This window comes from Mchenga conophoros, linkage group LG4, assembly GCF_057382185.1.
Source record: "Mchenga conophoros isolate Kocher_MC1m ecotype Shallow Benthic linkage group LG4, M_conophoros_male_GT1.1, whole genome shotgun sequence".
Taxonomy (NCBI): Eukaryota; Metazoa; Chordata; class Actinopteri; order Cichliformes; family Cichlidae; genus Mchenga; species Mchenga conophoros.
The window spans coordinates 21,454,384-21,479,552 of record NC_140529.1 but is presented as its reverse complement, the minus strand read 5'-3'; the positions used below and the strand labels follow the sequence as shown (position 1 = coordinate 21,479,552).

The 25,169-nt window shown below is 40.6% G+C and overlaps 1 protein-coding gene across 4 annotated transcripts in view; it reads right to left on the bottom strand.

Moving 5' to 3' along the window:
* LOC146575988 (voltage-dependent T-type calcium channel subunit alpha-1I-like) overlaps positions 1 to 25,169 on the bottom strand; it is a 129,240-nt gene that overhangs the window by 22,609 nt on the left and 81,462 nt on the right. For all 4 annotated transcript variants that reach the window (XM_085270942.1, XM_085270943.1, XM_085270944.1 and 1 more), the window contains exons 11-27: positions 21,894 to 22,011; positions 21,618 to 21,773; positions 19,914 to 20,004; positions 18,854 to 19,008; positions 17,591 to 18,295; positions 16,958 to 17,058; positions 15,933 to 16,056; positions 15,645 to 15,713; positions 14,143 to 14,321; positions 13,391 to 13,517; positions 13,072 to 13,197; positions 12,862 to 12,951; positions 12,546 to 12,738; positions 10,178 to 10,329; positions 9,109 to 9,218; positions 5,355 to 5,488; positions 4,371 to 4,441 (exon numbers count right to left, since the gene is read on the bottom strand). In XM_085270942.1, coding sequence (XP_085127068.1) covers positions 4,371 to 4,441; positions 5,355 to 5,488; positions 9,109 to 9,218; positions 10,178 to 10,329; positions 12,546 to 12,738; positions 12,862 to 12,951; positions 13,072 to 13,197; positions 13,391 to 13,517; positions 14,143 to 14,321; positions 15,645 to 15,713; positions 15,933 to 16,056; positions 16,958 to 17,058; positions 17,591 to 18,295; positions 18,854 to 19,008; positions 19,914 to 20,004; positions 21,618 to 21,773; positions 21,894 to 22,011 — 2,701 coding nt within the window. The remainder of the gene's footprint in view (positions 1 to 4,370; positions 4,442 to 5,354; positions 5,489 to 9,108; positions 9,219 to 10,177; positions 10,330 to 12,545; positions 12,739 to 12,861; positions 12,952 to 13,071; positions 13,198 to 13,390; positions 13,518 to 14,142; positions 14,322 to 15,644; positions 15,714 to 15,932; positions 16,057 to 16,957; positions 17,059 to 17,590; positions 18,296 to 18,853; positions 19,009 to 19,913; positions 20,005 to 21,617; positions 21,774 to 21,893; positions 22,012 to 25,169) is intronic.

Sequence of the window (25,169 nt, the reverse complement as noted above, 5' to 3'; positions counted from 1 at the left end):
TCACCGCCTTTAATGCTCTGCAAGCAGCACTGTTCCACTGAGAATGAGGGAATATTCAATGTGTGCCTCAGTACTCAGTGCACAGAGACTTTTCAAGGAAACTATACTTGTGATTTGCTGCCAGTTCAGCTGAAGAACACTGCACCAACACTACAGCGGCTAGGGCAGAATTTGTTCACAGGAAATTACACATCAGCTGTTGTGCAAGTGAACTTTATAAAGAAAATTACATTGTGGTGCTTTGCCAGGCTTTTTTTTTGGCTCTGTTTGAGGCAGGATCTTTAATGATGCCATGCTGAAGAGGAAAATAATTGTGAAAAAGAGAACTTTGATAGTAATATCTGGTTTAGTCGGAGAGCTCTCAGTAAATGGAAGCCAAGTCAAACATTTCTCATTTAGTTTAGCTGTCAATGAATTTCAGACAAGGACTTTTCCAGCAAAGAACAACAAATCTAGTGGAATACATTAAAAGTAGCTCTTTCATGCTCAGGGTTTAAATATGTTCAGGGTTTGTCTTTGTTACTATATCTCATGAAAATGATTTCAAAAAGTGTTAAAAATGATAATGACATACCATATAATACCTGATGTACTTTATCTGCTAAGCCAACAGCATTGATTAAAAGAGATTTAAAATATAGTGAAAAGTAAAAGGAAAAAAAGCAGAAGAAGGAGTTCGTTCAGGTATGCCACAAAGTCAAACTCAGCTTCAATCCCAGCAAAGGAGCTGCTCTCACAGCCAGCTCACAACAGCTGATGGATCAGCTGATAACATCCTACACAGCCAATTGATAAATCTATGATAAGGCCTGTAATTAGTTAAGTTGCTTTAGCCTGGTCACATTTGCTGTCCATTGCAAGCTCCTGCGCCGCCTCCAAACCCCAGCTCCACTTTTCACACTGTTTTTGGCTATTGCTGACTGTCAGGTGTCACTTACCACCCATCAGGGACAACTGTAGCATCAGAGAACCATGAATATACTACCAAACTTTCACATGAACTCTTTACTCTGCTGCCCTCTGGAAGGAGGCCCTGAATCAGGGGGGAAGGGGTGAAGACACCTTGTCCGACCAACGATCATAAGCTCATGTATTTCGTTCTCTTACAGAAACTTGTCTCCAAACACAAATTAGCGGTAGAGAAACTTTGAAAAGTGCAACAGAAACTTGAAGCAGAGAAAATTTTGAAATATGTTGGGTTCAGGATAAGGCAGAGCTTTTAATTTGAAGGCGACCTTTGCCCTTTTGTAGTTTGCATCACACCTTTTCAAGTTTCACTACAGCCTGCAGGGTAAAATGAGGAGTGTTTGTAGACAAGTGGTGTCTTGCATACAATCTACTGGCTACAGCAGCAACCTGCTAGTGACCAAAGCATCACCAAAGGTTTTTGGTGCAGCTCCCTCTTTGCAAATTTTACTCACTTTTAATTTCACTTGCAATCACTTGCTACCCAGTTAGGGAAACAGCCATTTTTCCCTAGCCCCTTAGACTTGCCTCACATGTAATATGAATTATATAACAGTTAAACCCTCCCAGTCCTCCTTTGGACTGAAAATAATGGAAGTAAATGCATCACAACAGAGGAACGTGTCTACACAGTTTGTATCTCTGTGTTACTCTTCCTGGATTCCTCAGCCAATCAATAATGATGAACTAACAATAAAGTTTTGCTAGTCTAGTATTAAGGCTAATCATCTGTTTGGTGAAAATTATTGACTTTAATCTATACTTACAAAATAACATGCAAACTACTTTGCTATTTCTTTAGACTATATTTTGCAAAGATGAGAAAGATGAAGCTATCTTTTATTATTTTAATGATTTAATTTGGCAGCAAACACGCATATTAACTGCTCCTTTTCAAAACTTGATTGTATTCTTAAGGGAAAGTGGCTTTCTAAATGATTTCTACAGTTTTCACAGGCATTTCTGGAGTTTTGTCAGCCATTTCCAGACAAAAAAATAAATACACATCTGGCTCGGCTTTAGCGCTAACGTGGCATAAACTGTTAGTGACAGGTGGCAGCCGTTTTTCATCAGTTAAGGAGGAAAGATTAACAGAGAACGCTTCAGGGTAAATGACTTTGTCTCACTGCCTATTTGTAAAGACAAGCCATGAAAATACATTTCTTAACATGTCACTGAGCTATTAAGCTTACACACCCTTTCAGTTTATAGATCCCTCATTACATCTCCATGTCTTGTCATGATCTATTAACGGCAGAAACCGACTGTGTAACTTGTGGAGTGCTGAAATGATGTTTTATCTCATAAATTATTATTGTAGCAGCCATCTGTCGCCATGTGCCACGGTAGCGTAATTCATATTCTGTGGCCTCCCATGGCATTATCAAGCGTTTGACTCTTCAGCTGAATTCTTAAGCCTTTGTTGAAATGTCAATAATCTCTTCAATGTCCTATGTGATGAAAAGCTGGCAGCTAGCCATTTCATTTTCACTGTGAAATATAGCGTAGTATGACCTGAGGTTAAATCTCTCACCAGGTATAATGCAGTCACTCTGACTGTTTCAATACCTCACACACACACACACACACACACACACACACACACACACACACACACACACACACACACATGTGCGCACACACATACACAGACCTCCTGGAACTGTTTAATTAGCCCTAGTTTTAATTACCTCCCTTGTTGCCCTTGGGATAGAGTGAAGGGCTCAGTGTTAATGAGAGCGGGATCAATAGAAAAGAAAGACAAGGAATCTGTTCTCCCTCACCTCTGCCTGCCCTCCTTTCAACACGCCACCTGTTTCTCTGTGCTTGCTTCATCTTAGTTTTGATGGTCAATGGATCAAACTGTCTGTATGTGTGTGTGTTTGTGTGTGTATCCTACATAAGGCACTACACGTCTTTATTTCATTCATTTATTTTTGGAAAACCTGTTGGTCTGGACCATTTGTTCTGAAAGCTTTTTCTGTCATGCCCCACTTTTCAAAGCTGAAAAACGATCCATAGCCCACACCCCATTATTTTATCATTAACAATTAAAAGGATTCATGTTGAATTTGAAGAGACTCAAGGTTAGAACAATAGCATCTGCACACTAACGGTTTATTTTCCCTCCTATCCATAAATTATGTTAATTTAACTTAGCTTCACTCCGTACATTTCCCCTGGTGCTCCCCAAAACACCTGCAGTAGCTCCACGCCCCTCCAGTGGTGCCTGCCCCACAGTTTGAGAACCACTATTTAAAACACAATGACTAAAAGGAGACAAAGGCCTGCAAATTTTGTGGGTATTTATTTTCTTTCCTGTAAGGTACAAAGAAAAGATAATCGTTACCAAATTTATAATACGATAAAAAAAGGTATAGTTGAATAATAGAACATCCATCTGTTGAATATTAAATAAAGAAGTAAAAAAAAGATGTAAAAAGGCAAAATTTACCCACTACAAAATACGACCTGTACCGTGAAAAGCACAGCATATTTACGACGTTAGACGAGAAATATTATTTCCTAGTGTCCTGTAAAAACCTGACTTTTTGTGCTTGTTATTCTAGTGTCCCTACCTTTAAGTACTTGTAGTTAAATATAATTACATTATAATTTCAAATAAAATATATTAAAATTCCATTTAATTTGAGGGGAATTATGCCCTTACTGTGGACCATATTATAAAGTTACTGAAATGTGAGAGTGGCCTCTATCTTCTCATTTAATTTTCCAGAATTCTGAAATTATTGTTTCACTTTTTGCTGGAAAAATTCTGACAGTTTTGATGGAGTTAAAAAGTAATGCTCCAAAAAATGACACCAGCATACACCAAGAACATTAACCAATAAGTGTTGAGACACTGGGGGAGATGGCATGCAAACAGAAACATCATACATACTTTCTACAACATGTTTGATGTGCCGTTTCACACTTCATGTTCTAATGAGTACAGTTATTCTAGAAAAAACAAACAGAAATAGACAGGCAGCTGAATATTAGGTGCCCTGGAACAGTGAGAGACGGCCTGGGCACTGTTTGACTCTGTGGACAATTCGCCACTAAATGAACTAAAGACTAGTTTACAAGCTGTTTCTAACACACTGCGGTCTCAGTGGGAATCTGGGAACTCTCCGTGGTGCTGAAAGTGAAAACAAGCAAAAACCTGCCTGTGTGTATATGTACGCAGATGCATATGTGTGTTCCAGGCTCCCAGTGTGTGTGGTAAATGAGTCATCCATTAGAGTTGCCTACAGGCCAACAAAGAAAGGGAAGAGGGGCTAGTACCCCCCTTGGCTATTGACTGAGACTGGCCAACTTTCTCTTGGGGGACTGTGGAGTGAGTGTGTGTGCGTGCGTGTGTGTGTCTGAGCAGAGGAAGAGAAAGACTAAGTGTTTTTTACCTGAGGCAGGGCTTGGACTACTGTATCCAACAGGGCTCTCATTCCTGTTGCCATTTTCAGCAGCTTCAGCACTGAGAGAGACAGAGAGAGGTGGGAATTTAGAAGGAAGTCCCTCAGGTTCAATTACATGCTACATGTACATAGAATGGGAAACAGTGATCTGTGGAAACATCAGTTCATGATTTTGCCTTGTAAAACGAAAGCATTCACGTCAAGCCTTTTCCTGCATATTAACAAAGGAAAATCTCTGGGAGTGTGGTAACAACATTTCTACTTGTATTTCCTTTAAAGTTGGGTTTAATTTAATCAAGCTTAAATTCATTTTTGTTTATCAAATGTCCAAAAATCCATAAACTTCTGTTAACTTAAGTAAGAAATCCTTTTAATACGACAGAATATTAGGGCCACATTAAGAAAAAATAGAAGATTTATATCAATTTTTTCATTAATATTGTTCATTTTGAGAATAAAGCGAAAATTTCAAGATTAAATCCAGGGTGAGTCAGTGAAACACTTTGATCAGCTTTCTTGTAATACAACACGTTCCCTCTGTACTGCACGAGGGTGTAACCATCGATGTCCTTGCATCGGTCCACTGCCAGTTTTTTCCTTTGTGTGGGTTTTTCTTCTGACCAGTTATAGCTTTCTCCACCATCTCGTCCTCTGTCCTAATGCTTAACAATTATCACCAAACTGTGTTCATGTGCTAAAAGGGAAATCATTTCTGAAGTACAATTTCACTAACTCATCTAGACAATTTTGTAGAGGGTAGAACAGCTGGGTCACTTGTTCGCCTTGAAACAACAACTTTAATCTCCACATTTTGACTTTTTTTCCTTAAAATTTAGAGTTTAATCGTAACATTTTGAACCAGTATGTGAGCTGAAATGGTTATATCAAAATATAACTGTAACCCCCCCCCCCCCCCCCAAAAAAAAAACAAAAACAAAAAAACATGTATGTGATTATTCACAGCATATTTACCTCTTGCTATCCTCAGTACTCTCATGATCCTGATGATGGTGGGGTTGATAGGCAGAGCAGCACTGATCTCAATTTCTTCCAGCGTGATGCCCATCAGTGACAGGAGCACTATGGCCAGATCCAACTGGTTCCACCTAGTACAAGTTCACACGTTCACTCTCATGTGGTGGAGTAAAAAAAAAAGCATTGCACTAAACTCGAAATATAGAGAGTGACTACAAAACACAGACACTCTGGTTCACTGGGGGAGTAAATAAGTCACACTTGTTAAAACTGCTGCAGACTCAAATAGGCTGTTCACCAAGTTCTGAGCTTTATTCTTTAAGGAGGCATCTACACATTAATCTCCTTTGAGATTTACACATTGCTGACATTGATGCTACAGTTCCTCAGACCCAAGAGTCCTTAAAGACATCATGTGCGGCACGGCATCTTGTCAGACAATTTAATTTTAAGGCTTGAGGACAGATGGGAAACAGATGGTGCCAACAATTTGAAGAAAACCATTGCCAGCGCAACATCTGACTTAAAGGTGCGGTACGTCGTTCTAATCCAATACACTTTTTGTCAAATTCAACTAATATTTCCTCTGGGTCTGCTCGTTGTTGTTGGTGGTGTGTGTGTGTGCACTAAAAAAGTGTTTGCACACAGTCCTGGTTCTGCAAATTGGGAAAAAAGTAAATCCCATGGATCAAACCACACAGCAAAACAACAAATCTATGAATTTAGTGAGTAGACATTTGGGAGGAGATTGTTTTTTAGAATGTCTCCCTTAAATTTAAAGGCATTTTATTTATTCTGATGAAACTGCACCACATTTGCAAGGCTTCCAACTTTTCAAGTCCAAAAACAGCCCCCGCGCTTCCAACAGACTGTCCAACCAAATGTGGGCAACAACTGATTGAATTTGTTTAGGTTCAGGACTGTGTGAGTGTTTATGAGAGACGGTAAATACAATGTAAGATCACAGCGAGGCACCCAGCGCGGTGAAACATTTAGATTGGAAATCTGGAAAACAAGACGGCAACAACTTGTGAAAAGGTTTAATTAAAGTTGCGCTTTGCTTTTCTGTTATCGACACTGTTAAGCTCAGATTTCTCTAATGAAGCACGCTCCACTTAACTACCCGTGTCTTCAACTGTAAGACCTTGTCATGTGCCGTGCGTTTTACCTGCTACTCCACTGACCCAATTCTAAAGCTGGCCCGAGAGTCACCCCAGCGTATACCGTAAATCACACTATGCACAATGAGTGCTCGCGGCTGTTGCTGACACTACATAAAAAGAGACAAATTGCCAGCTGATCATTGCGTGATAAATTCTCTCTATATCCGCCCATCTCTTTCTCATTTCATCATTCATTTGTCCCCTCCATTTTTTTGTCTTTGATCACTGCAGCTTCCATCTTCTATATATTATCTGTCTTTTTTCTGCATCTCTCTCTCTCCGTCTTCCACCTTATCTCTTTTACAAACCATTTTTTTTGCTATTCTTTTCCCGCTGTCTGGTCTCTCTTCGGTAACTGAAATAGGTCAATGACATTAAACTACCATCAGTATAATATGAGCTCCCAAATCTGGTTCTGCCTAAATTAGTCACTGCATAGCTCTCAAAAGACATGAGTGTCATCATTGTGCAGTAACAGATGAGGCTGTAAATAGAGAAGCGCTGAGCTGATTTTCCTATAAAAGTCAAACAAAGGTGAGTACAGTAAGATGGAGAGATTTTCAGTGTATTCATTTCACATCCACACAATTGACAGGCACATTTCATTTGGTGGTGAGATTGTTCTTTTACAGCTTCATATTTTTATGGATTATACCACATTAGCTTTACTTGGTTCATAGTTTAAAATGATCCCTTTTTATCTTACATTTAGTCTTTCTCCTGCCCTCGGTTCATTCTTTCCTTGTTAGTTTAGCTTCTCCCCCTTTAAGGACCACTTAACTGATTGGCTGCCATTTGTCAACAGAAGATCATATTAAATATGAGCATTTGTGAGCTACTGTACTTAAAATTGATCTCCAGTATTTTACCTGCAGTACTGGTAGTGTCCCAGTGTGTTCCAGTGTGTTTGAAACCATGTCATGCTGAAAAATGAAGCTGATGCCAGTCAGATGCTTTCTAGATGGTATTGCATGGTGGTTTAAAATCACACACTACTTTTTGTGTTCATAATTTCATTAATTTTGATGAGATTCTTCAGTACTACTCGTTCAAATGCAGCTCCAATCCCTGACAGAGCCCCTACCGTGTTTAAGGGATGGCTTTAGGCTCTCACTGTTGTACCTCTCCTGTCCTGACCTCCAAAAACCAAACCAAAAGTGTCACATTTGGATTCATCACTCCATCAGACCTTTTACAACTGAATTCCAGTCCAAATCTTGTGCAATCTGCCATACCTCAGCCTTTTCTCCCCATTTCCCTTCCCAAAGAAGGCTTCTTGACTGCCAGGCTTCCACTGAGAGCATTTCTGATGAAGCTTCAGTGAACAGTAGATGGATCGGCTGAAGGGCTAGATGCATCTCTTGTGTCCTGTGTCAGGTCTTTGGTGGTCTTTTTCCCTATTTCTTTGACTTGAATTTCACGACTTTCAGACACTGTTCTGCTGCTGATAGTGTTTTTAAGGACACACTGCACACTACGCCAAAATATCCCACAAAATACGTCCTTTTTCAGTTAATAGCTCTTTGCGGTGCAAAACTACAAGTTCATTCCAGTCAAATTGTGTTGTCTTTTTTTAATTTTTGTAAATTCAACTAAAGAAATGGGAGCAGATTACATGTTTATGTGATAGGCTTCTATAGCCTATCAAGTCCACTAAAGACACAATCTAAAATCAGTTCTTTGCTATACGTGACGGCTGGCTCAAGACAGTTGCATAGTACTGTAATTATTATATTATTATGCACCTTAAAATAAGCCTTTTAACTGTAAGCAATTTAAGGTTTATATTTGCACAGTATAGCTTGATGGAACAAGGGCATGACAGAGGGCTTAAAAGAAACAAAGTAGGAAAAACAAACCTCTTTATTATTTAAAGCTTTCTTAACTTCCAGCTAAGCAGACTGAGGTACTATGCTCTTTATACTACTTAAGACATTATAGACAGAACCCACAATGTGTGCTAAGTGTCATATTTGTAGTGCTTATTATTTAGTAGACTTGACAACAGAACGTTTAACGGCAGCGCAAATATTTCAGCACATTCATAATCCTAGATGCCGTCAAAGCTGCTATTCCACTTATAATGATCAAAGCAAACGGCAGATTTATTTAGCCATTACACTTTGAACCAAATAACTGTTTATTGTAGCACTATTTATATTATATGTTAACTTGAGAGATTATAGCATGTGCCAAAAGCCCTAATAGTCGACTTAGTGGGGTTTTTTTCTGTTGCTTTTTTTCTTTTTATCATCATATATGTGATAAGTGGTTTAGCTGAACAGACAGTGACACAGGATGACATTGTAATTTTTGACTGATATAAATGTCCACATCTAATCCAAAGGCTGCTTAAGGTTAGACACTGTGGGGCCATAAGAAAAGCTGTCTGTCATTCAGAAACAGATTAATCCATCTCTGGACAGCAGATTTAACAAATCCACAGTGGAAGCATGAGATCTGCTGTGCTGCCAAGCTTTTTGCTATTCAAACACGCTGCTACAAATAAGCACTATTACACTTAGACAGGAAGATGGTTTCAAGCAGTATCACGTCTTGATCACAAAAAGTAGAAACAGGCACTGTACCTGTCTTTGAAGAAGCGACGGACGCCGAAGGCAATGAGTTTGAGCACTGCTTCCAGCACAAACATGGAGGTGAAGAAGTAGTTGCAGTATTTCAGGGCAAGATCCAAAGACTGCAAAGAGAGAGTAAAAAAGGGGCATGTGTGTGTGTGTGTGTGTATAAATAATGGGGTAGAGTGAGTTAACAGTTGCATCAGCAAATTGGAATTTGTCCAACTGTGTGTATCGTAAAATCAAACAAGCCAGAGGCCAAAGGAGAGCATGCTCCATTCATGGCACTAGAAACACACCACACATTATGTCCTCTAAAGATATAAAATAGTATTTAAATATTCCAAATGCAAACATGCTTTATTTATTTTTTTACATCCAATCCAGCTTCCAGTCACTGAAGAGGCTATTTTCTCCCTTTATAAATAGAGCTGTGTTTTCTAACAAGTGGGAGGCTCCCAAATGTCAGGACCAACAGCTGACAAACACAGCCGAGACCTGTGATATTTATCTGATGCTCGGTCAGTTTGAGAAAGCTCACTCCATTTTAAAGGTCAAATGGGCATCTTATCTCAAGGATAATCACTTTTCTCTCCCTTACAAAAGCGCTGACAGGCTTGTAAACCTCCATGTGCCACACAGATACTGTACCGGTAACAGCACTCTGACAGCAGCCCCTTGTCAAATCAGCAGTGCAATCACAGCTCCTTTGTACGGACTCCATATACTCACAATACATGCTATGGAGCCTGGAATACAGTTTTCTGATGCTTTGACTAGTCTGTGGAATTTAAGATGCTGCTGTTTGGAGAAGGGAAGAAGAGCGTGAGGCTGAAAGCTGTGGCGTGATGCAGAAAAGAAATTAGGAAGATATGACAGGCATTAATACTCAGCATAAAAAGCCTGCATACGTTCTTTCTAGTAAGATGCAGCTTGCAGCAATTTCTGTATTTCTGCTTATATGAAAAGCACACGTAAGCTGAAAACACCTGACTTGCATGACATACATAGCTATTCAATTAAATTAGCTATATGCACAACCAGCGTGCACTTTTCCACACACAAGTAAACTTCTGCTTACATGAGGTTGATTGTAGTGCTCTAAGGACATGGTGATGACGTTGATGCAGATGATGAAGGTGATGATGAGGTCCAGGTAGTGATTTGTGCACAGTGTGTGGATCATCAGTCGCATGTTGCCATAGCTGGCATAGTAGGGCAGCTTCTGTGCCTCTGTTAAAAAAAAAAAAACGGGGGTGAAGACGCTACAATAATAGAGAGATAACATAGAAACCCCCCCAAATCATGTGACCCCACTATGAAAAAGTCCAGTCAAGCTTTTCTTTGTTTCTTGGACATTATTAGAGTAGATTTGTAGGAATGAAGTTTCAAAGTACAACCCTAGATCCAAAGGAGTTGGGAGGCTGTGAAAAACATAAATAAAATCTGAATTAAATGATTAATAAAGCCTCATTTTATTTTTAACAGAACTAAAAAGGCCATTTTAAATTTGATGGCAGTGACACATCTGCAAAAAGTTGTAATAGGGCCACGTTTACCACTCTGTAGCATCCACCCTGTGTTTAACAATGTTTAAAAGCTGGGTTCTGGCTACTATCTGGCTATTATTCTATTCTATATTTTTGTTTCATAATACAACAAATTTCCAGATGCACAAGCTGCCAGTTCCATAGGCACTAATGAACCCCCATACCATCAGAGGCTTCTGACCTGAGCCAGCTCCCTTTCCTCTTTAGTCCAGCGGATGTGGCATCCATGTTATCCAAAAAGATTTTAAACTTTCAGTTCATCTCACCAAAGAACAATTTTCCACTTTACCTCAGGCCATTTTAAATGAGCTTTGGCCCAAAGGAGACGACGACACTTCTGGATCATGTTCACATATGGCTTTCTCTTTACACAATGAGCTTTTTAACCTGCATTTGTGGATGGCACAGAGCAACTATGTTCACAGACTGGGATTTATATAAGAGTTCCTGAACCTATCCAGTGATTTTCATGACAAAATAATGCCTGTTTTTAATGCAGTGCTGCCTGAGGATTGCAGATATCCACTATTGAGTTTCGGCCTCATCCCTTGCACACAGAGATTTCTCCAGATTTTTGATGATATTATGAACTGTACTGTATACATTGATATATTCCATAATTTTACATTGAGAAGAATTATTCCGAAACCATTCCACAAATTGCAGATACAGTTTTTTTGTAGATTGAATACTCAATAACTCTTCCTCTCTAATGTGCTCTTTTATATCCAGTCCAGTCCTGCTGTCAGTTAACCTGTTTAGCTGTAAGGTCTGCACTCGCAGGCCCCGCTAGTTCAGAGACTTATCCCCATGAACGAAGCAAGGCGATCAGAGCTCAGTCCATTCAACTTGCAAGGGAAGCCGGTCGGATCAGGATCTTTGAGCTACGAGCTCCTCACCTGATCCCAGATAAACATTCCTTACTAAATAAGGAACCCAGAATATTGCATAGAATGTGCCTGCAGTTAAAGGCAAGGTTTACAAATTTTAAGCACAACAGTGACAACTTTTAACACAATCATTCTAACAGTTTCTTTTGAGCACAACTTACTTTTCAAGTCACTGGTTGTCCCAACATGTTGCTACCATTAATTCATAATGAACTAATGTTTTTCATGAATTAGTAAAACGTCTGAGTTTAAACAGGTGTTTTCTGTGTTTTATTTTAAATAAAATATGGATTCATAAGATTTGCAAATCACTCTGTTTTTATTTATATCTTACACAGCTCCTCAACTGTTAGAGGAATCAGGTGTGTAATTTCTAATATAATCTATTGTTCTGCAGTTTACATCTGTCCAGCCTTGGTGCAGGCTCTCACGTCATCCAGCGTCTGAAACAAAGTGATTTAGCGACGCTCCTTTTCAGGTCACCCTCACTTTAAGCTCTCTTTGATTTAAGTTACAGAACTGGTTGTTTAATCAGACGTTCCTTAAAAAGCATAATTTCAGTGGCTTGATCGCTGTAAAATCAGAAAAAAGAGGAACTGGAGCAATGTTAGAAAACATAATACTTGCCGTTTATGTTTTTATTATCAATCTGCCTCAATTTCCATCTCTCTGTTTTTATAGCACAAATTTTCATCAGTGATGATCTCAGCTTAGGGTCTCGCAATGTGTCATAATGACAATAGAGCTAAAATGAGATAATAAAGTTCTTCTTTTCAAGCCCTTTGTGCATTATATTACTCTGTCTTGTTATTTTATGGTAATTGTCATAGTTTTCCATTTGATTTTACCCATTTTTGCTTTCTAAATGTCTGTCTGCTTCTGACTTCCCTTTCAATCCCTGCTCTTTCCCCCTTCAACCACTTTTGCGTTCTGCCTTTTTTTTAAATCCTCTTCTAGCTTTTAGCCTTTTTATTCTCGATCTCCATTTCCTGTCTAACTTCCATCTTACTCCTCCTCTTCTTCTCCATGCGCCGCTGACGTTTCTCCTCACGCCTCTTGGCTTCCTCCACCTCCTGGTGTTGACGGCACTTGTGGAAGTTCTCCACCACCACGCCAACAAACATGTTGAGGACAAAAAAGCTAACGATGAGAAGGAAGGAGATGAAATACAGCAACATCCACGGGTTGTTGTTGGTTATCGGCTGGGGTTGGAGATGTGGAAGTATTATGTTGTGATGGGAAAGGAGACAAAAAGAGAGTTACTGAGATTAAAAAAAATAAAAGGTTGTTTCCTCAAAAAATCATAAAAGCTTATATTCAGGTACCTGCTGGTCCACACCCACGGCGTCCAAACCGTGGTACATGATATTGACCCAGCCGTCTTTGGAGGCGAGTACAAACAGAGACATCAGAGCCTAGACAATACAGGGATGTGAACAAAAAACACTGTTATCCTTACCTCACCCCGACAACTACACACTTTTCTATTGTGTACTGTAAAACATGTAAGTGCAGGAACCGCACGTGGTACTCACCTGTCCCAGGTTGTCAAAGTTGTACTTATGGTGGACCCATTTATAGTTGGCTTGCACACAATCAGACTTGTTGGTGATGTTTTTGACATCAGGACCCAAGCAGTAGAAGAACTTGCCTTTAAAGAGCTGTCAGTTCAAGGACAAAGAAACCAAGATTTGGAGCTCTGTACTTATATATAAAACAGAGAAATACTCCTTAGAGAGACTGGACCTCTTTAAGGAGCTTAAAGCGTAAAATAATAAACTGATAAAACCTCACACCAGCTCGAAATGTTGTGCAGTGAGGGAAGAAGTAGTAGTTGAAGACAGTTGTTCCTACCTGGACCCCGAGGATACCAAAGATGATGAAGAATGCGCAGCAGATGAGGACAATGTTGCCAATGGGTTTGAGGGAGGTGATGAGAGTTTCCACCACCAGCTTCAGGCCTGGGGCTCTGCTAATCACTCTGAAGAAAGGAGAGGGGTAAATGGATGAAAAAAAAACATACATCAATGAAGTCCAGTGTGAGGTCTTTTTTTAAACCACAATACTGTCAGATACAAAGACTGAACCGTTCTTGCAATTCATTTTTGTCCTGTGCATCAAGACCTTTACGCCTACATGAACTTTCTTTTCAAAATGACGGGAACTGAAATCAGATTTTTTTTAAAAGCTTGATTTTCAGAAACTATTTGTTTAGGGTATGTTTTAGTGTTTGGACATGTTTCCTTCATCTTTACCTCAAATCCACGCAAACATGGAAACAATATCGTTACATCACAGCTTTGTGTGATCAAACAAGACCCGATGTCCTCTACAAGTGACAGAAGCTCAAAACACTGCAGGAAACATATCTGTGGGACAAAATAATCTCTACACTGGATTTTTAGATTGTTGATTACTAATTAGCCATTTTCAGTTAAAACCTTAAAGAACAACATTTTCACAGGTTTGTAAAAACTGTATGGACAGCAAAGATTGACAGGAAACATGATGATGATCATGCCTGACTTTCAGGAGATCAGGAAAAAAGATACAATAAAAACACAATGATAATAAAAAGAAAGACAAATGCATGGCTTGCTGCCAACCTGAGAGGACGCAGTGTCCTGAGCAGCCGGAGAACTCTGAGCACACCCAGGATCTTGGCCCCTCCCGCCATGGACACGACAATGTCAATCAATGACACAAAAACCAGGAAACCATCCAGAATGTTCCAGCTGCTCCGCAGATAAGCCTGTTCTCCCACATACAGACCCATGGAAACCACCTGGAGATGAGAAAGCAGACATGAAGCGCCACATTACAAACTGGTAATATCCACCGGTCTAGTGCATAACACCCAAAAGACCAGTTCCCTTCTTACTGACTCATGAATAAATATTAGCGTATATCATATTAGCATATGATGGGATTTAACATGTCTGTGAGTTTAAATGTTACGAGTGGTTATTGTACAGGCACATAATCACAGATGGATGCTGTTTTGGTAAGCAGCAGTGGGAGCATTATGTCTGCTTCGTCAAAAAATCTGCAACTGATATTTGAAGCCGTTTGCTGAGTGTTTGCTAAAGCTTCAGAGGGACCGTGGGGGTTATTGTGCAAACATCAAGATGGCTGAAAGATCAGTGCCTGGCACACATCTTAGCTCTGAATGCCAAAATGTTAACAGCCTTCGATAATAAAAGTGTCAATTAATTTATAACGAGTGTGCTATAGAGTTTGCTATTCTAATTATGCAATAGGACTGGTATTTACTCTATGAACAGTTTCTGTGTGAAATTATATCTTTGAAATCTTTCAAAATTAATGAATATATTATGTAATAATGCATCTGAAGAAACCTCAGACATGCTGACCAACCCTGCAGTGTTGTTCATTTATGTAGCTGCATTTTGCATACATCGTTAAACTACATGGCGGAGTCCTATAGGGACATTAAAGTTACACAAACAAACACCACCGGCACACAATGTGTAAGCCACACAAAAGTCCAGACAGACAGAGACATGAAGGGAGACATGTACGGCTCAGCCAGGGGGCTGACAAGGCTGTAGCTCCTCGACGTGCGGTGGTTGGTTAATAATTGATTGTGGGAGTGCATAATTGATGGCCCACTTGTGCCAGAGTCTTTCTCAGAGAATACAGACTCTGTGGTGGAGGGAGGAAGAGAAAATTAAAGAGGGAAAGAATGAGGAGACAAAAATATTTGAGAGTCAGGGAAAAAAAAAATAGGTGAGAACAGAAGGAGTCTCAGGAAGTGGAAAAAACAAACAGACTTAAAAAAAGAGGACCACTTAATATAGAAGTGGACTGGAGGAGGGACAGAGTGTGGGGGAGTGCTGAAGATGGACTGCTTCCATAGGAGTAGACTAGTCCCTAATTAATGACATTGCTTAATTGCTCTATTCTCCATAGGAACGGGGGAATTACTGAGAAAGGAGGGAGGAGAAGAGGATGGGCCGTGGGTCACTAAGGCAAAGGCAATTCAGAGCGAGAGACAACCCTGAACACATGGGAGGAAACACAGAGAAACGACGCCTCTGCGCCGCCTGCATTGGCAGTAATAGAGAGACAGGTTGTAAAACGTTACCTTGAGTGTCATCTCGCCCACAAAGATGGCAGTAAAGATGTAGTTGGAGATAGTAAGAAACACTCTTTCCTGGACAGAAATAGGAGCGGGGGGAGAGAGCGGGAGAGAGGGTTGACAGTCAGAAAGTGAAGATGGGCCAATTAGGAGTAGTAAAAACAGCACTTACTGCACCTTATAGATCATAAAAGTGAATTCATCCTCGGAGAATACAAACAGCTACTGCACAGAAACTGCAGAAAGGAGCTGGAGTTTCAAACACACGCGTGCAAACAAACATTTTAGAATTACCAAGCTGCCCTGTAGTATCTTGGGCCTTTCCAGAGCCACTGTGATGCAGTTGGAGAAGATAAAGGCCAGTACTACGTAGTCGAACAGCTTATGGGCAATGATAGATTGGCACATCTGTCTGAACCTGGAAGAAGATAGCAGGGGAGAAGAGAAAAAAAAGTTAAACTGAAGGGAACAATGAAAGGCCTCAGTCTGCCCAGACACACTTTTAAAACCCCTTCCACCCAATCGGAATGAGAGCCAAGTTCCCTGAATGTGCATGGGAGCTCCCTAACATCTTGGTGAGTAAATAGCTTCATTCAGCCCCTGTTTACATCTCTCCTAATTCAAAACAAATTACATTAACAACACTCTCAGAAGCACCAGACTCCTGAGTACAGTTCTCTGCAGGGGGAACAGAATAGAGAGATAAGAGAGAAACAAACGGATTAAGAGAGACAAGTGTGTGTGTGTGTGGGTGTGTGAGGTGGGGGGGGGGGGGGGGGCAGAAAGAGATGGGACGTATAAATACTGAATATGCATTTCAAAACTTAGCATGTGAGGCTGTGCACTGCCAAAAAGCAATTAAATGTCTCCGCTGCAGTATTTATAAGGGATGGATGAAAAGAAACAGAATGAATATGAAAATGAATTGACTACGAGAGCGAGCGAGATCGACTTTATTCCAAACTGTTCGGGGACACACATGGACACGTTTAAATGGCTTTTATTGAAATACTCAACTGTGCCTAGTCAAACCCTTCCTCTCAGATTGTAAGATGGCATCACTACAAATTAATGCATAATTTAATGAACTGCCTACAGTATTAAATTTATGCCTCCCCTCTTGCTCTCCGACTAAAGGAGGAGATCGCTTTGCTATTTGTAAGGTGGCGATCAATGTCCTAATGCAGAGGTGCTTTCGCAGGAACTTGAAACTGTCCTTCACATCGATGAGCTGTGAAACAGAACTGGGCAATCCGTTCGTACGTTTGGAAGACTTGAGCACAGCATCGGTAAAGGCTTCGGATAAAGGCGAGGCTTACTTGTTCTGCGGGGAGAAAAGGAAGACGGACCAGTCTTCTCTGGTCTCACACCAGTCTGGTCTGTATGCTTCTAACATCTTCTGGATGCGGAAGCACAAGCTCTGCAACAAACACACATATCAGTGCAGATCATGGCACACACACACATGCACACACACACACACACACACAGAGCGAAACCGTCTGTTTGGATTCCATAATTAAATTATTTACCAAAGTGAAACACTTCTATGGCAACAGCTCGGAGCATCTTCCAACATTACCATCTGTATAGCTCTTTCCCCCGCTGTCTAAATAGTCCTTTCTAATTAACCTTGTTTCCCTCATACACAGACTTGTTTATAATGAAAACAATGAGGCTCCCATGAGGCCCAGGTGATAGGGAGTGCGGGCTTTGCACAAAGTAGTTGGCAATCCTACACAAGAGAGCGGGAGATTATTGCACATGTAAAGCCTTATACTTGAACATAAAAGCTAATGGTTTGGTTGTTGTGTATTACAAACCTAGATTGTGTTTCTTTGTTCTCTCTAAATGCTCTTACATAGTGCGTCTTAGAGCTGCTTCTGAGGAATATTTCCTCATGCATCTGTGTCTAATTTCCTTAACCGCACATGCACACAATAGTAGCCTACATAGTCGATGTCATCATCCAGGTCCTCTCGGTCCTTGCTCCGTGCGTTGACCTGGGGGAAGACCTCGGCCATCAGGTGGCTCTGGGGATTGGACCCTCCGGCCTGCTCGGTTGGATGTCTAGGCGGGGGCTGGAGGAGCTGTGACAGTGGAGTCTTCCCGTTACAGTCTTGGTGAAGCCCTCCGAAGTTGCCACCGCTGCTGATTATCATCCCTCCAGAGAGGCTCTTCTTTCTGTGGTTGGCATTAAGAGTCATGGAGGGAAGGGGGTGCTGCAGAGGGTGAGTTTGTCCAGGCACCTGGAGCAGGTGTGGCAGCTCTAGTGATAGAGCTCTTCGGTCTCTCCTGGGTCCAAAAGAACCTGGGAGCATGGGATGGGGAAGGTGGAGGGAGTGGGGAGCGACAACAGGTGGGGAGAGAAGAGACTCCTCCTCGTCCGGCTGGATACGATGTAGGTGGTGGTGTGGGGATGAGGAGGCACGGGGACCTCGGATTCGCAGGCTTCCTCCGACCACCCCTCCTAGACCTCCCAAGCCGTAGCCATAGAAGGGCCTTGAGGAAGTCGGGGTGAAGCCAGGACTAGCAGAGGGGGATGAGGAGGAGCACGGCCGGCCTCCTAGGCTGTTCCAGCTAGAGCGGCGGGTCAACAAGGCATGGTGCTGGGGAGCCAGAGGACGGCCCCAGTTGTGGTAACCTCGACCTGGATACTGAGAGAGAAAGACTGATATGATATCTGGAAGTAATATAACATCAGTGCAACTCTTATTACTAATTATTTTAATCATTTGCTATTCATTACAGTTCCGTTTAATTAGGCTAGCTGTAGCTCAGGAGGTAGAACAGGTCATCTGCTAATAGCACAGCTGGCGGTTCAATCAGTGGACCAAATATCCCAAATATACTTGGACAAAATACTGACTCCAAGTTGCTCTCAGATGCATTCATCTAAGTATGAATGTGTGTGAATGTTAGATAGAAACGTGCTTAGATAGAAAATGTATAAATGGGCAAATGAGGCAAGTGCTTTGAGTGCTCAGGCAGAGTACATAAACGCTAAATAAGAACCAGCACACACATTTTCAGATTTATAAGCAAGCGTAAAACCTTGAAATGTGATGAAAATCTATGTTTGCGACTCTATAAATACTGCTGTTAAATTATATCGACCAATTAAATTTTATGTCATAAGAGCTAACGATGTAGCAGATATGCTCTTTGCTTGCGTTCATTTTTCTGCTACTTTATGCACAGTCCCATCAACTTACCACAGCCCTCTGCTCCAGGTTGGCTCTGCCAAGAGAAATGACACTATTCTTCCTGGAGCTGAGAGCAAAGGTCAACCTCTCTCCTGGAAACAAACCGGCAGGCAATGGAGACATGTCCAGGTGCCCGTTGGGAGTCAGGGTACATATCTTTGGGTCTGCAGGAAAGAAGAAGGAGGAGGAGGACAGGGGAAAAGAAAATAAACAGTGCTAAATGGTGGGAAGAAGAAAAATAAGACAGATGAGTGAGAAGGAAAACTATAAGACTAAATAAAGCCTTCCCTCCTTTTGTTTGCCTTGTCTTTGTTGATGCCATGAAAGCAGAAAACTCTACACTCTCCATCACTGTATGCAATTAATGTCTTAAAACAATGTTACAGTCAGCTCCAGGAGGAAGAGGAAGATTTCATTTACACTAAATTGCCTTACAGGACCAGGGAGGAACTTGTAATAGCGAAACAGAGGATATCTCAGAGTGCTTGTCCATTCTCAAACGTGTCTTTTGATGGAATAGGTCTCAGTAAACATTGTCATTCCAAATGTGTTTCCCTTCCATGTACCCTGACATTTATGGGCAAGATTTGTGATCAGATGCCATCAGAGGACTCGCTAATGCGCTGCTAAATGCTGCTCGCTGCTGCAGGATAGTGGTTCTTGGTGAGTTCGCTTTTGTTACGCCGGGGGATATGTGAGGAGAGAAGTGGATGGAGGAATGGCATCAGTCATGCATTATTTAAAGTTTGCTCTGCTTACATTCCAGACCGGGACAAGGAAAAAGAAAAAGGTGCTTAGGTATGTTTGTTGTGGAACTCATACCAAGTTTTTGATGCCCGAGGCACAACAAATCACCTGACGCCACAGAGCTTGAATATGATGGTGCCCCTCGAGCAAACAGATTTAAGTGTTGCAAAGTTGATGCTGAATAATAACAAGAATTTTTCAAAAACTGTTATATTTGCAAATCTGTAAGTTTTGGGGAGAAATGGCAATAAAATTCTACAGTTGAGAAAAAAATTGTCTGTAAAGAAAAATATGCAGTGAAGCTGTGGGAGGTAGCATTCACCTGATAGGTGCAGGGAGTCTTTCTGTTTGTCACTGTCATCGAAATTGCAGGAAGACCTGTCATCGTCTGAGTAGGAGCGATTTGCATCACCCTGTTTTTGGGGACAGTGAGAGAAAATAAATGGGCGAATCAGAGAGACAGAAGAAACAAACAACAAAGCAAAGAGCGTGTAAAAAAGAAAGAAAGAAAAGAAATAATGAGCAATTACAAGCTAACAATTACAAGCTTACACATTCCTAATTTTCAGTTCTTTCTTTATTACCTAATTATCTAAGACACATTTCCTCCCAGGGCTGTTTGTTAGCACTCACTTGTCAGATCTAGCTCTGAAACACTGATGTTTACTTCTCCGCTGTAACTGTGACACGAGTCAGTGACTGCAGTTTGTGGACGTTCAGTATTCCTACGTGGGTGAAAACCCAGCAGTTCACATGAACTTATGTGGATGTGGATTGTGTTAGATGACCTCACTGTTATAAAATCTGCATTTTTAGGGGTGCAGAGGACTTTTTCTTCATGATAACAAAAGTAATTGAAAGAGATCTGTCAGCATGACTCTTTGGCCTTAAAAGTAAATGTGCAAAATACAGAACTCCATAACTTAACTATTTTTGGGGAGTATGAATAGCCATGGGGGAGGTCTTTATAAGCAGGAAAAACTGTAAAACCTGCAAAAATACAGTTAAAAGTTCCAAGTGTGTGCCCTCCTTCACATTTTCTAAAGCTGTCTAGTGGTCCAGATGGGCCAACTCTGGCCCCCAGGCCTTATGTTTGACACCCCTGGCTTAAAGTGACAGCTTGTTTCTGTTATTCTTAAAGGCCAATGCTTGTCTAATTATTTCATATTCGTCCGGTTGTCTCAAACCTTTCAGTCAGGACTATTTTATTTGGAATTTGGCTCAATTAAAATACGCATGAGCACAGACAATTAGAGATAAAGAAAGCGGTTACATTACATTCATTATGCAGCAAATTAATAATGTATTTCCTACTGTTGTGTGGACATTGCTATTAAAGTAATCCACTGGGTCCTTATTTCCTCAGACACAGGAAGTGCATACACACTCTTGTGCTCACTTGTGCAGCCAACAACAGAAGATTTACTATGCTTTGGTTGGAGGTCAAACAGAAGAAGTAGCTTCAGCAAGAATGAATAATAATAATGAAAAAAATAGCTGGCTGTTTAATCAAGGTAGCTGCTTATTATTTGTTCAAGCCAGCGGTCCCCAGGCCTCGGACCGGTACCGGTCCGTGAGTCGTTTGGTACCGGGCCGCGAGAATTGAGGCTCAGGTGTGAAATGTGTGGTTTTCAGGGTTTTTATCGGTTTTCAGTGTTATTTTGTTATCGTTTTTATCGTTAACTCGGTTTTCCTGGGTCTTTTCACGTGTGTTATGAATAACTCTTCTATTTTTCAGTAGCGGTACTAGTTTTATTTTGTTGTATTTTTCCGCGACACCTTAAAGGCCGGTCTGTGAAAATATTGTCGGGCGTAAACCGGTCCGTGGCACAAAAAAGGTTGGGGGCCGCTGGTTTAAGCCACTGTGAAGGCTGCAAAAGTCCCAAAAAAACTAAAAGACAGCCTAAAAACACATGATAAATCCCAAAAAGCAAAAAGGCAGTTATTTTCTATTGATTTGGCTAGTATGCTTGGTCATTTTCTCTCATCTCCATGGTGCCTATTCCCCTAAATCCAGGTGTCTTACCTCTGCTTGAAAACCCTCAACCAAGATGGCCACGAGCAAATTGAAGAGCACGTAGTTTCCGAACGTCATAAGAGCTACAAAGTAGAGAGCGGCGCAGGGAGAAGTGGACGCCATGCCATTGTACAGCACCATGTTCCAGTCCTCCTGGGTGAGAATCTGCAGCAAACATATGCACAGAGTGAAACAGGGGACACACAAAAACAGGCACAGACACTCACCTACACAAAAAAAGTGTATGTGCAGTCATAAGCGCATGTGTGTCTGAACTATTCTTACCTGAAAAACGGTGACGATAGCCCAAAGCAAGGAGTCAAAGTTCTTCCTGTCAGGCACGGTGTCCCCTGCTTCTGTCTTCAAGCTAAACTTACAGCCAAATATGTGCATCCCCAAGATGCTGCAACACAAACAAGGGTTTTGTCCTGTAATTACTTAATTCAGTCACAAATCCTATCGCAGAGTGAGAATGCAATTATGTTGTTAAACTGGATGTTTTAACAAGAATATGAAATCCAGACAATGCCATTAACATAAGTGCTGCTTAGAGGAATTATGAAGACATTTGATTTTAAGGTTAAAGTCTCTGTAGCTCTGTGATTTAACTGGTCACTAATGGCTATAGTAATTAGGAGTATGGGCCAAATGCCAGTGGCTCAGGATATCATTAGCTGACTAAAAGCTCAGATGTCATCTATTTTCTCACACTCATGCTTCACTAGAGAGATAAAGAAGCTGGCTGGCAGGTATGCATACACACATACGTAAGATTGGGTAACAATCAGTATACATGCATAACATCATTATGCAGCAGCATGTAAGTCATCTCTCAATGTCAAAGTGACTGGTGCCAGTTATGATAAATTCTCCTGTTAACACATCATTTTTCAATTATTTTAAAGTCATCAGCAGGTACATCATAAATATTTTCTTAGGTGTAATATGAAGGTAGAATGAATGTTTAAGGGATCCATATACCTGAGTAAGTAATTGTGTGGATGCTTTAAGCATCCACACTATTGAGTTCCTGTTTCTCTTTATTCTTTATTATTATCTTTATTATTATTATTCTTCAAGTTGCTTCCGTACACTTTTCGCCGTAGAACTACTTCCACAATTTTCAGCCGATTTTCACCGTTCAAATTTTAAACTATTCTGCTATTTTTGCTCTTTCCGGCTATGACTTTTGCTATTTTTTTGCTATTATACTTTTTAAAATATTAAGCTTTTTTCCTTTAATTTGTCCCATTGAAATGAATGGGAAACTTCAGCAATTCTGCTAAAATTTGCTTGTTTTTGAAACTTAACTACTTCCTCATACTTTCACCTAGAACAACCATTCAAATTTTAAAATGTTCACAAATTATTGGGCTATTCAGGTATGATTTAGCTTTTTCAAATCTTTTACTGTTTTACTTTTATGCCTCTTAAAGTTTTGAGTTGCAAAATTGTGATTTTTCACAAAATACATGTGTTGTTATGGTTGCTATGCTCTTGGCTTCCAGTGTGCCACTGAAGGTTTTGCAATTTTCACTTCATGTCCGAACAACTTCCTGCTACTTGCTCAATTTTCACTCAACTTCCACAAATTATACATCAAAGCGTAGGTATTTTTGCTGGCTTTCAGAAAATGTCACCATCATTGTTGTGGGATTTATAGAATTTTGGCAAATCTCCTCAGACTAACACAAGGTCAGAAAACTCTCCATATAAAGTCAATGGAGAGTTTGTTCAAAATCACCGCTGCATTTCTGTAATGAGAGGCATATTCGAATCGTCATATCTCCTTAACGAAGCAAAGTTAAGACATGAGGCTTGTCCCGGTATATCTTCAGACACTCGTGACGCTCACAATTCAAGAATTATTTTCTCACCTATTACCGTTCTGAAATGAGTTGGACTTGTTTGAGGGTAGGAAATTTGTCCTTCGCTCAGATTTCTTCAGATTTCAAACTGTGGAAATGAACCACTTTTTTCTCTCGTCATAACTTTTTGTTGGATTTCCACAGAGACCTGAAAATTTCCATGATTGTTCACCAAAGCCTGCTGTCTCTTACGGTGAAAGAATGATTTCAATACTCCAAATAGATTTAGAGTTAGAAAGCGTTGTTTGAGGGCAAGTCAAGGCAGTTTTTGCTTCGCTCTACTCAGTTATGGTGCATTACAAGTCAAATATCTTTAATAATTCATATTTTAATGATAAATTGTTAACACTGGAAGATTCCCCCATCTCTTCTGAACAAAACGGTGTAAGAATGACCGCTCTAGCCCCTATGGTTAGGAAATTATGGTCATTTGTTTGAGGGGAATCCTCACTATGTGAAATAAACTGAAAGAAGCAGGTCTATGTCTCTGTGCTGCGTGTGTAAAAAGAGGCACCTGTTTTGGCGGGAAAACGTAAACAGCCTCTCTGATTGGTGGATTCAAATTCAGCAGCTCCCAGGCTGACCTAGAAACTTAGTCCTCTCTCCCTGTGTGTGTGTGTGTGTGTGTGTGTGTGTGTGTGTGTGTGTGTTTAGTGGGAGAGAGAGGACCCTGCCCTTATTTGACAGCATGTCATTGTAGGATTTAAATTGAACATAGTTAGACTGGTTGACTGGATTAGAGCCTGTGTTTGTGTGTCCCTCTGTGCATTTGTGTTTCAATAAGTTATTACTATTCTGCTAAATCATAGTATTTCTGGTACTTTTCGGTACTTGTGCTAAATACAGTATTTCTGCTAAATCATACTATTTCTGCTTTTCATAGGATTTGTGCTTAATATAGTATTTCTGCTAAATTATAGTTTTTCTTCTTTTTATAATATTTGTGCTAAAACATAGTATTTCTACTAAATGTAGTATTTATGCTTAATAATAGTATTTCTATATATTTCTGCCAGGTCCCCAGGCAGCCAATCCTCTGTGAGGACTGAGACATTCAAATTTTCAAATCAGGGCCTGCACAGTTTCCCAGCCAATCAAATAAGTGTCCTGAGGCATTCAAATTTGCATATTGGGGCCTTCGTGGCTTCTAAGCCAGCCAATCATATCTGAGGGCTGAGGAATTCAAATCCACAAATCAGGGCCTGCACGGCTTCCCAGCCAGCCAATCACATATGTGGTCTCAGGCATTCAAATTTGCATATTGGGGAATTCGTGGCTTCTAAGTCAACAAGTCATCCATGTCATATATCTCTAAAAATTCACATTTTAATGATAAATTGTTAACACTGGAAGATTCCCCCATCTCTTCTGAACAAAACGGTGTAAGAATGACCGTTCTAGCCCCTACGGTTAGGAAATTATGGTCATTTGTTTGTGGGGAGTCCTCACTATGAGAAATAGGCTGCAATAATCCTGTGCCTCTCTGTGCTGCGTGTGTAAAAAGATGCACCTGTTTTGGCGGGAAAACGTAAACAGCCACTCTGATTGGTGGATTTAAATTCAGCAGCTCCCAGGCTGACCTAGAAACTTACTTCTCTCTCCCTGTGTGTGTGTGAGTGTGCGTGTGTGTGTGTGTGTGACAGAGAGAGAGAGAGAGAGAGAGAGAGAGAGAGAGAGAGAGTAAGCCTTTTAA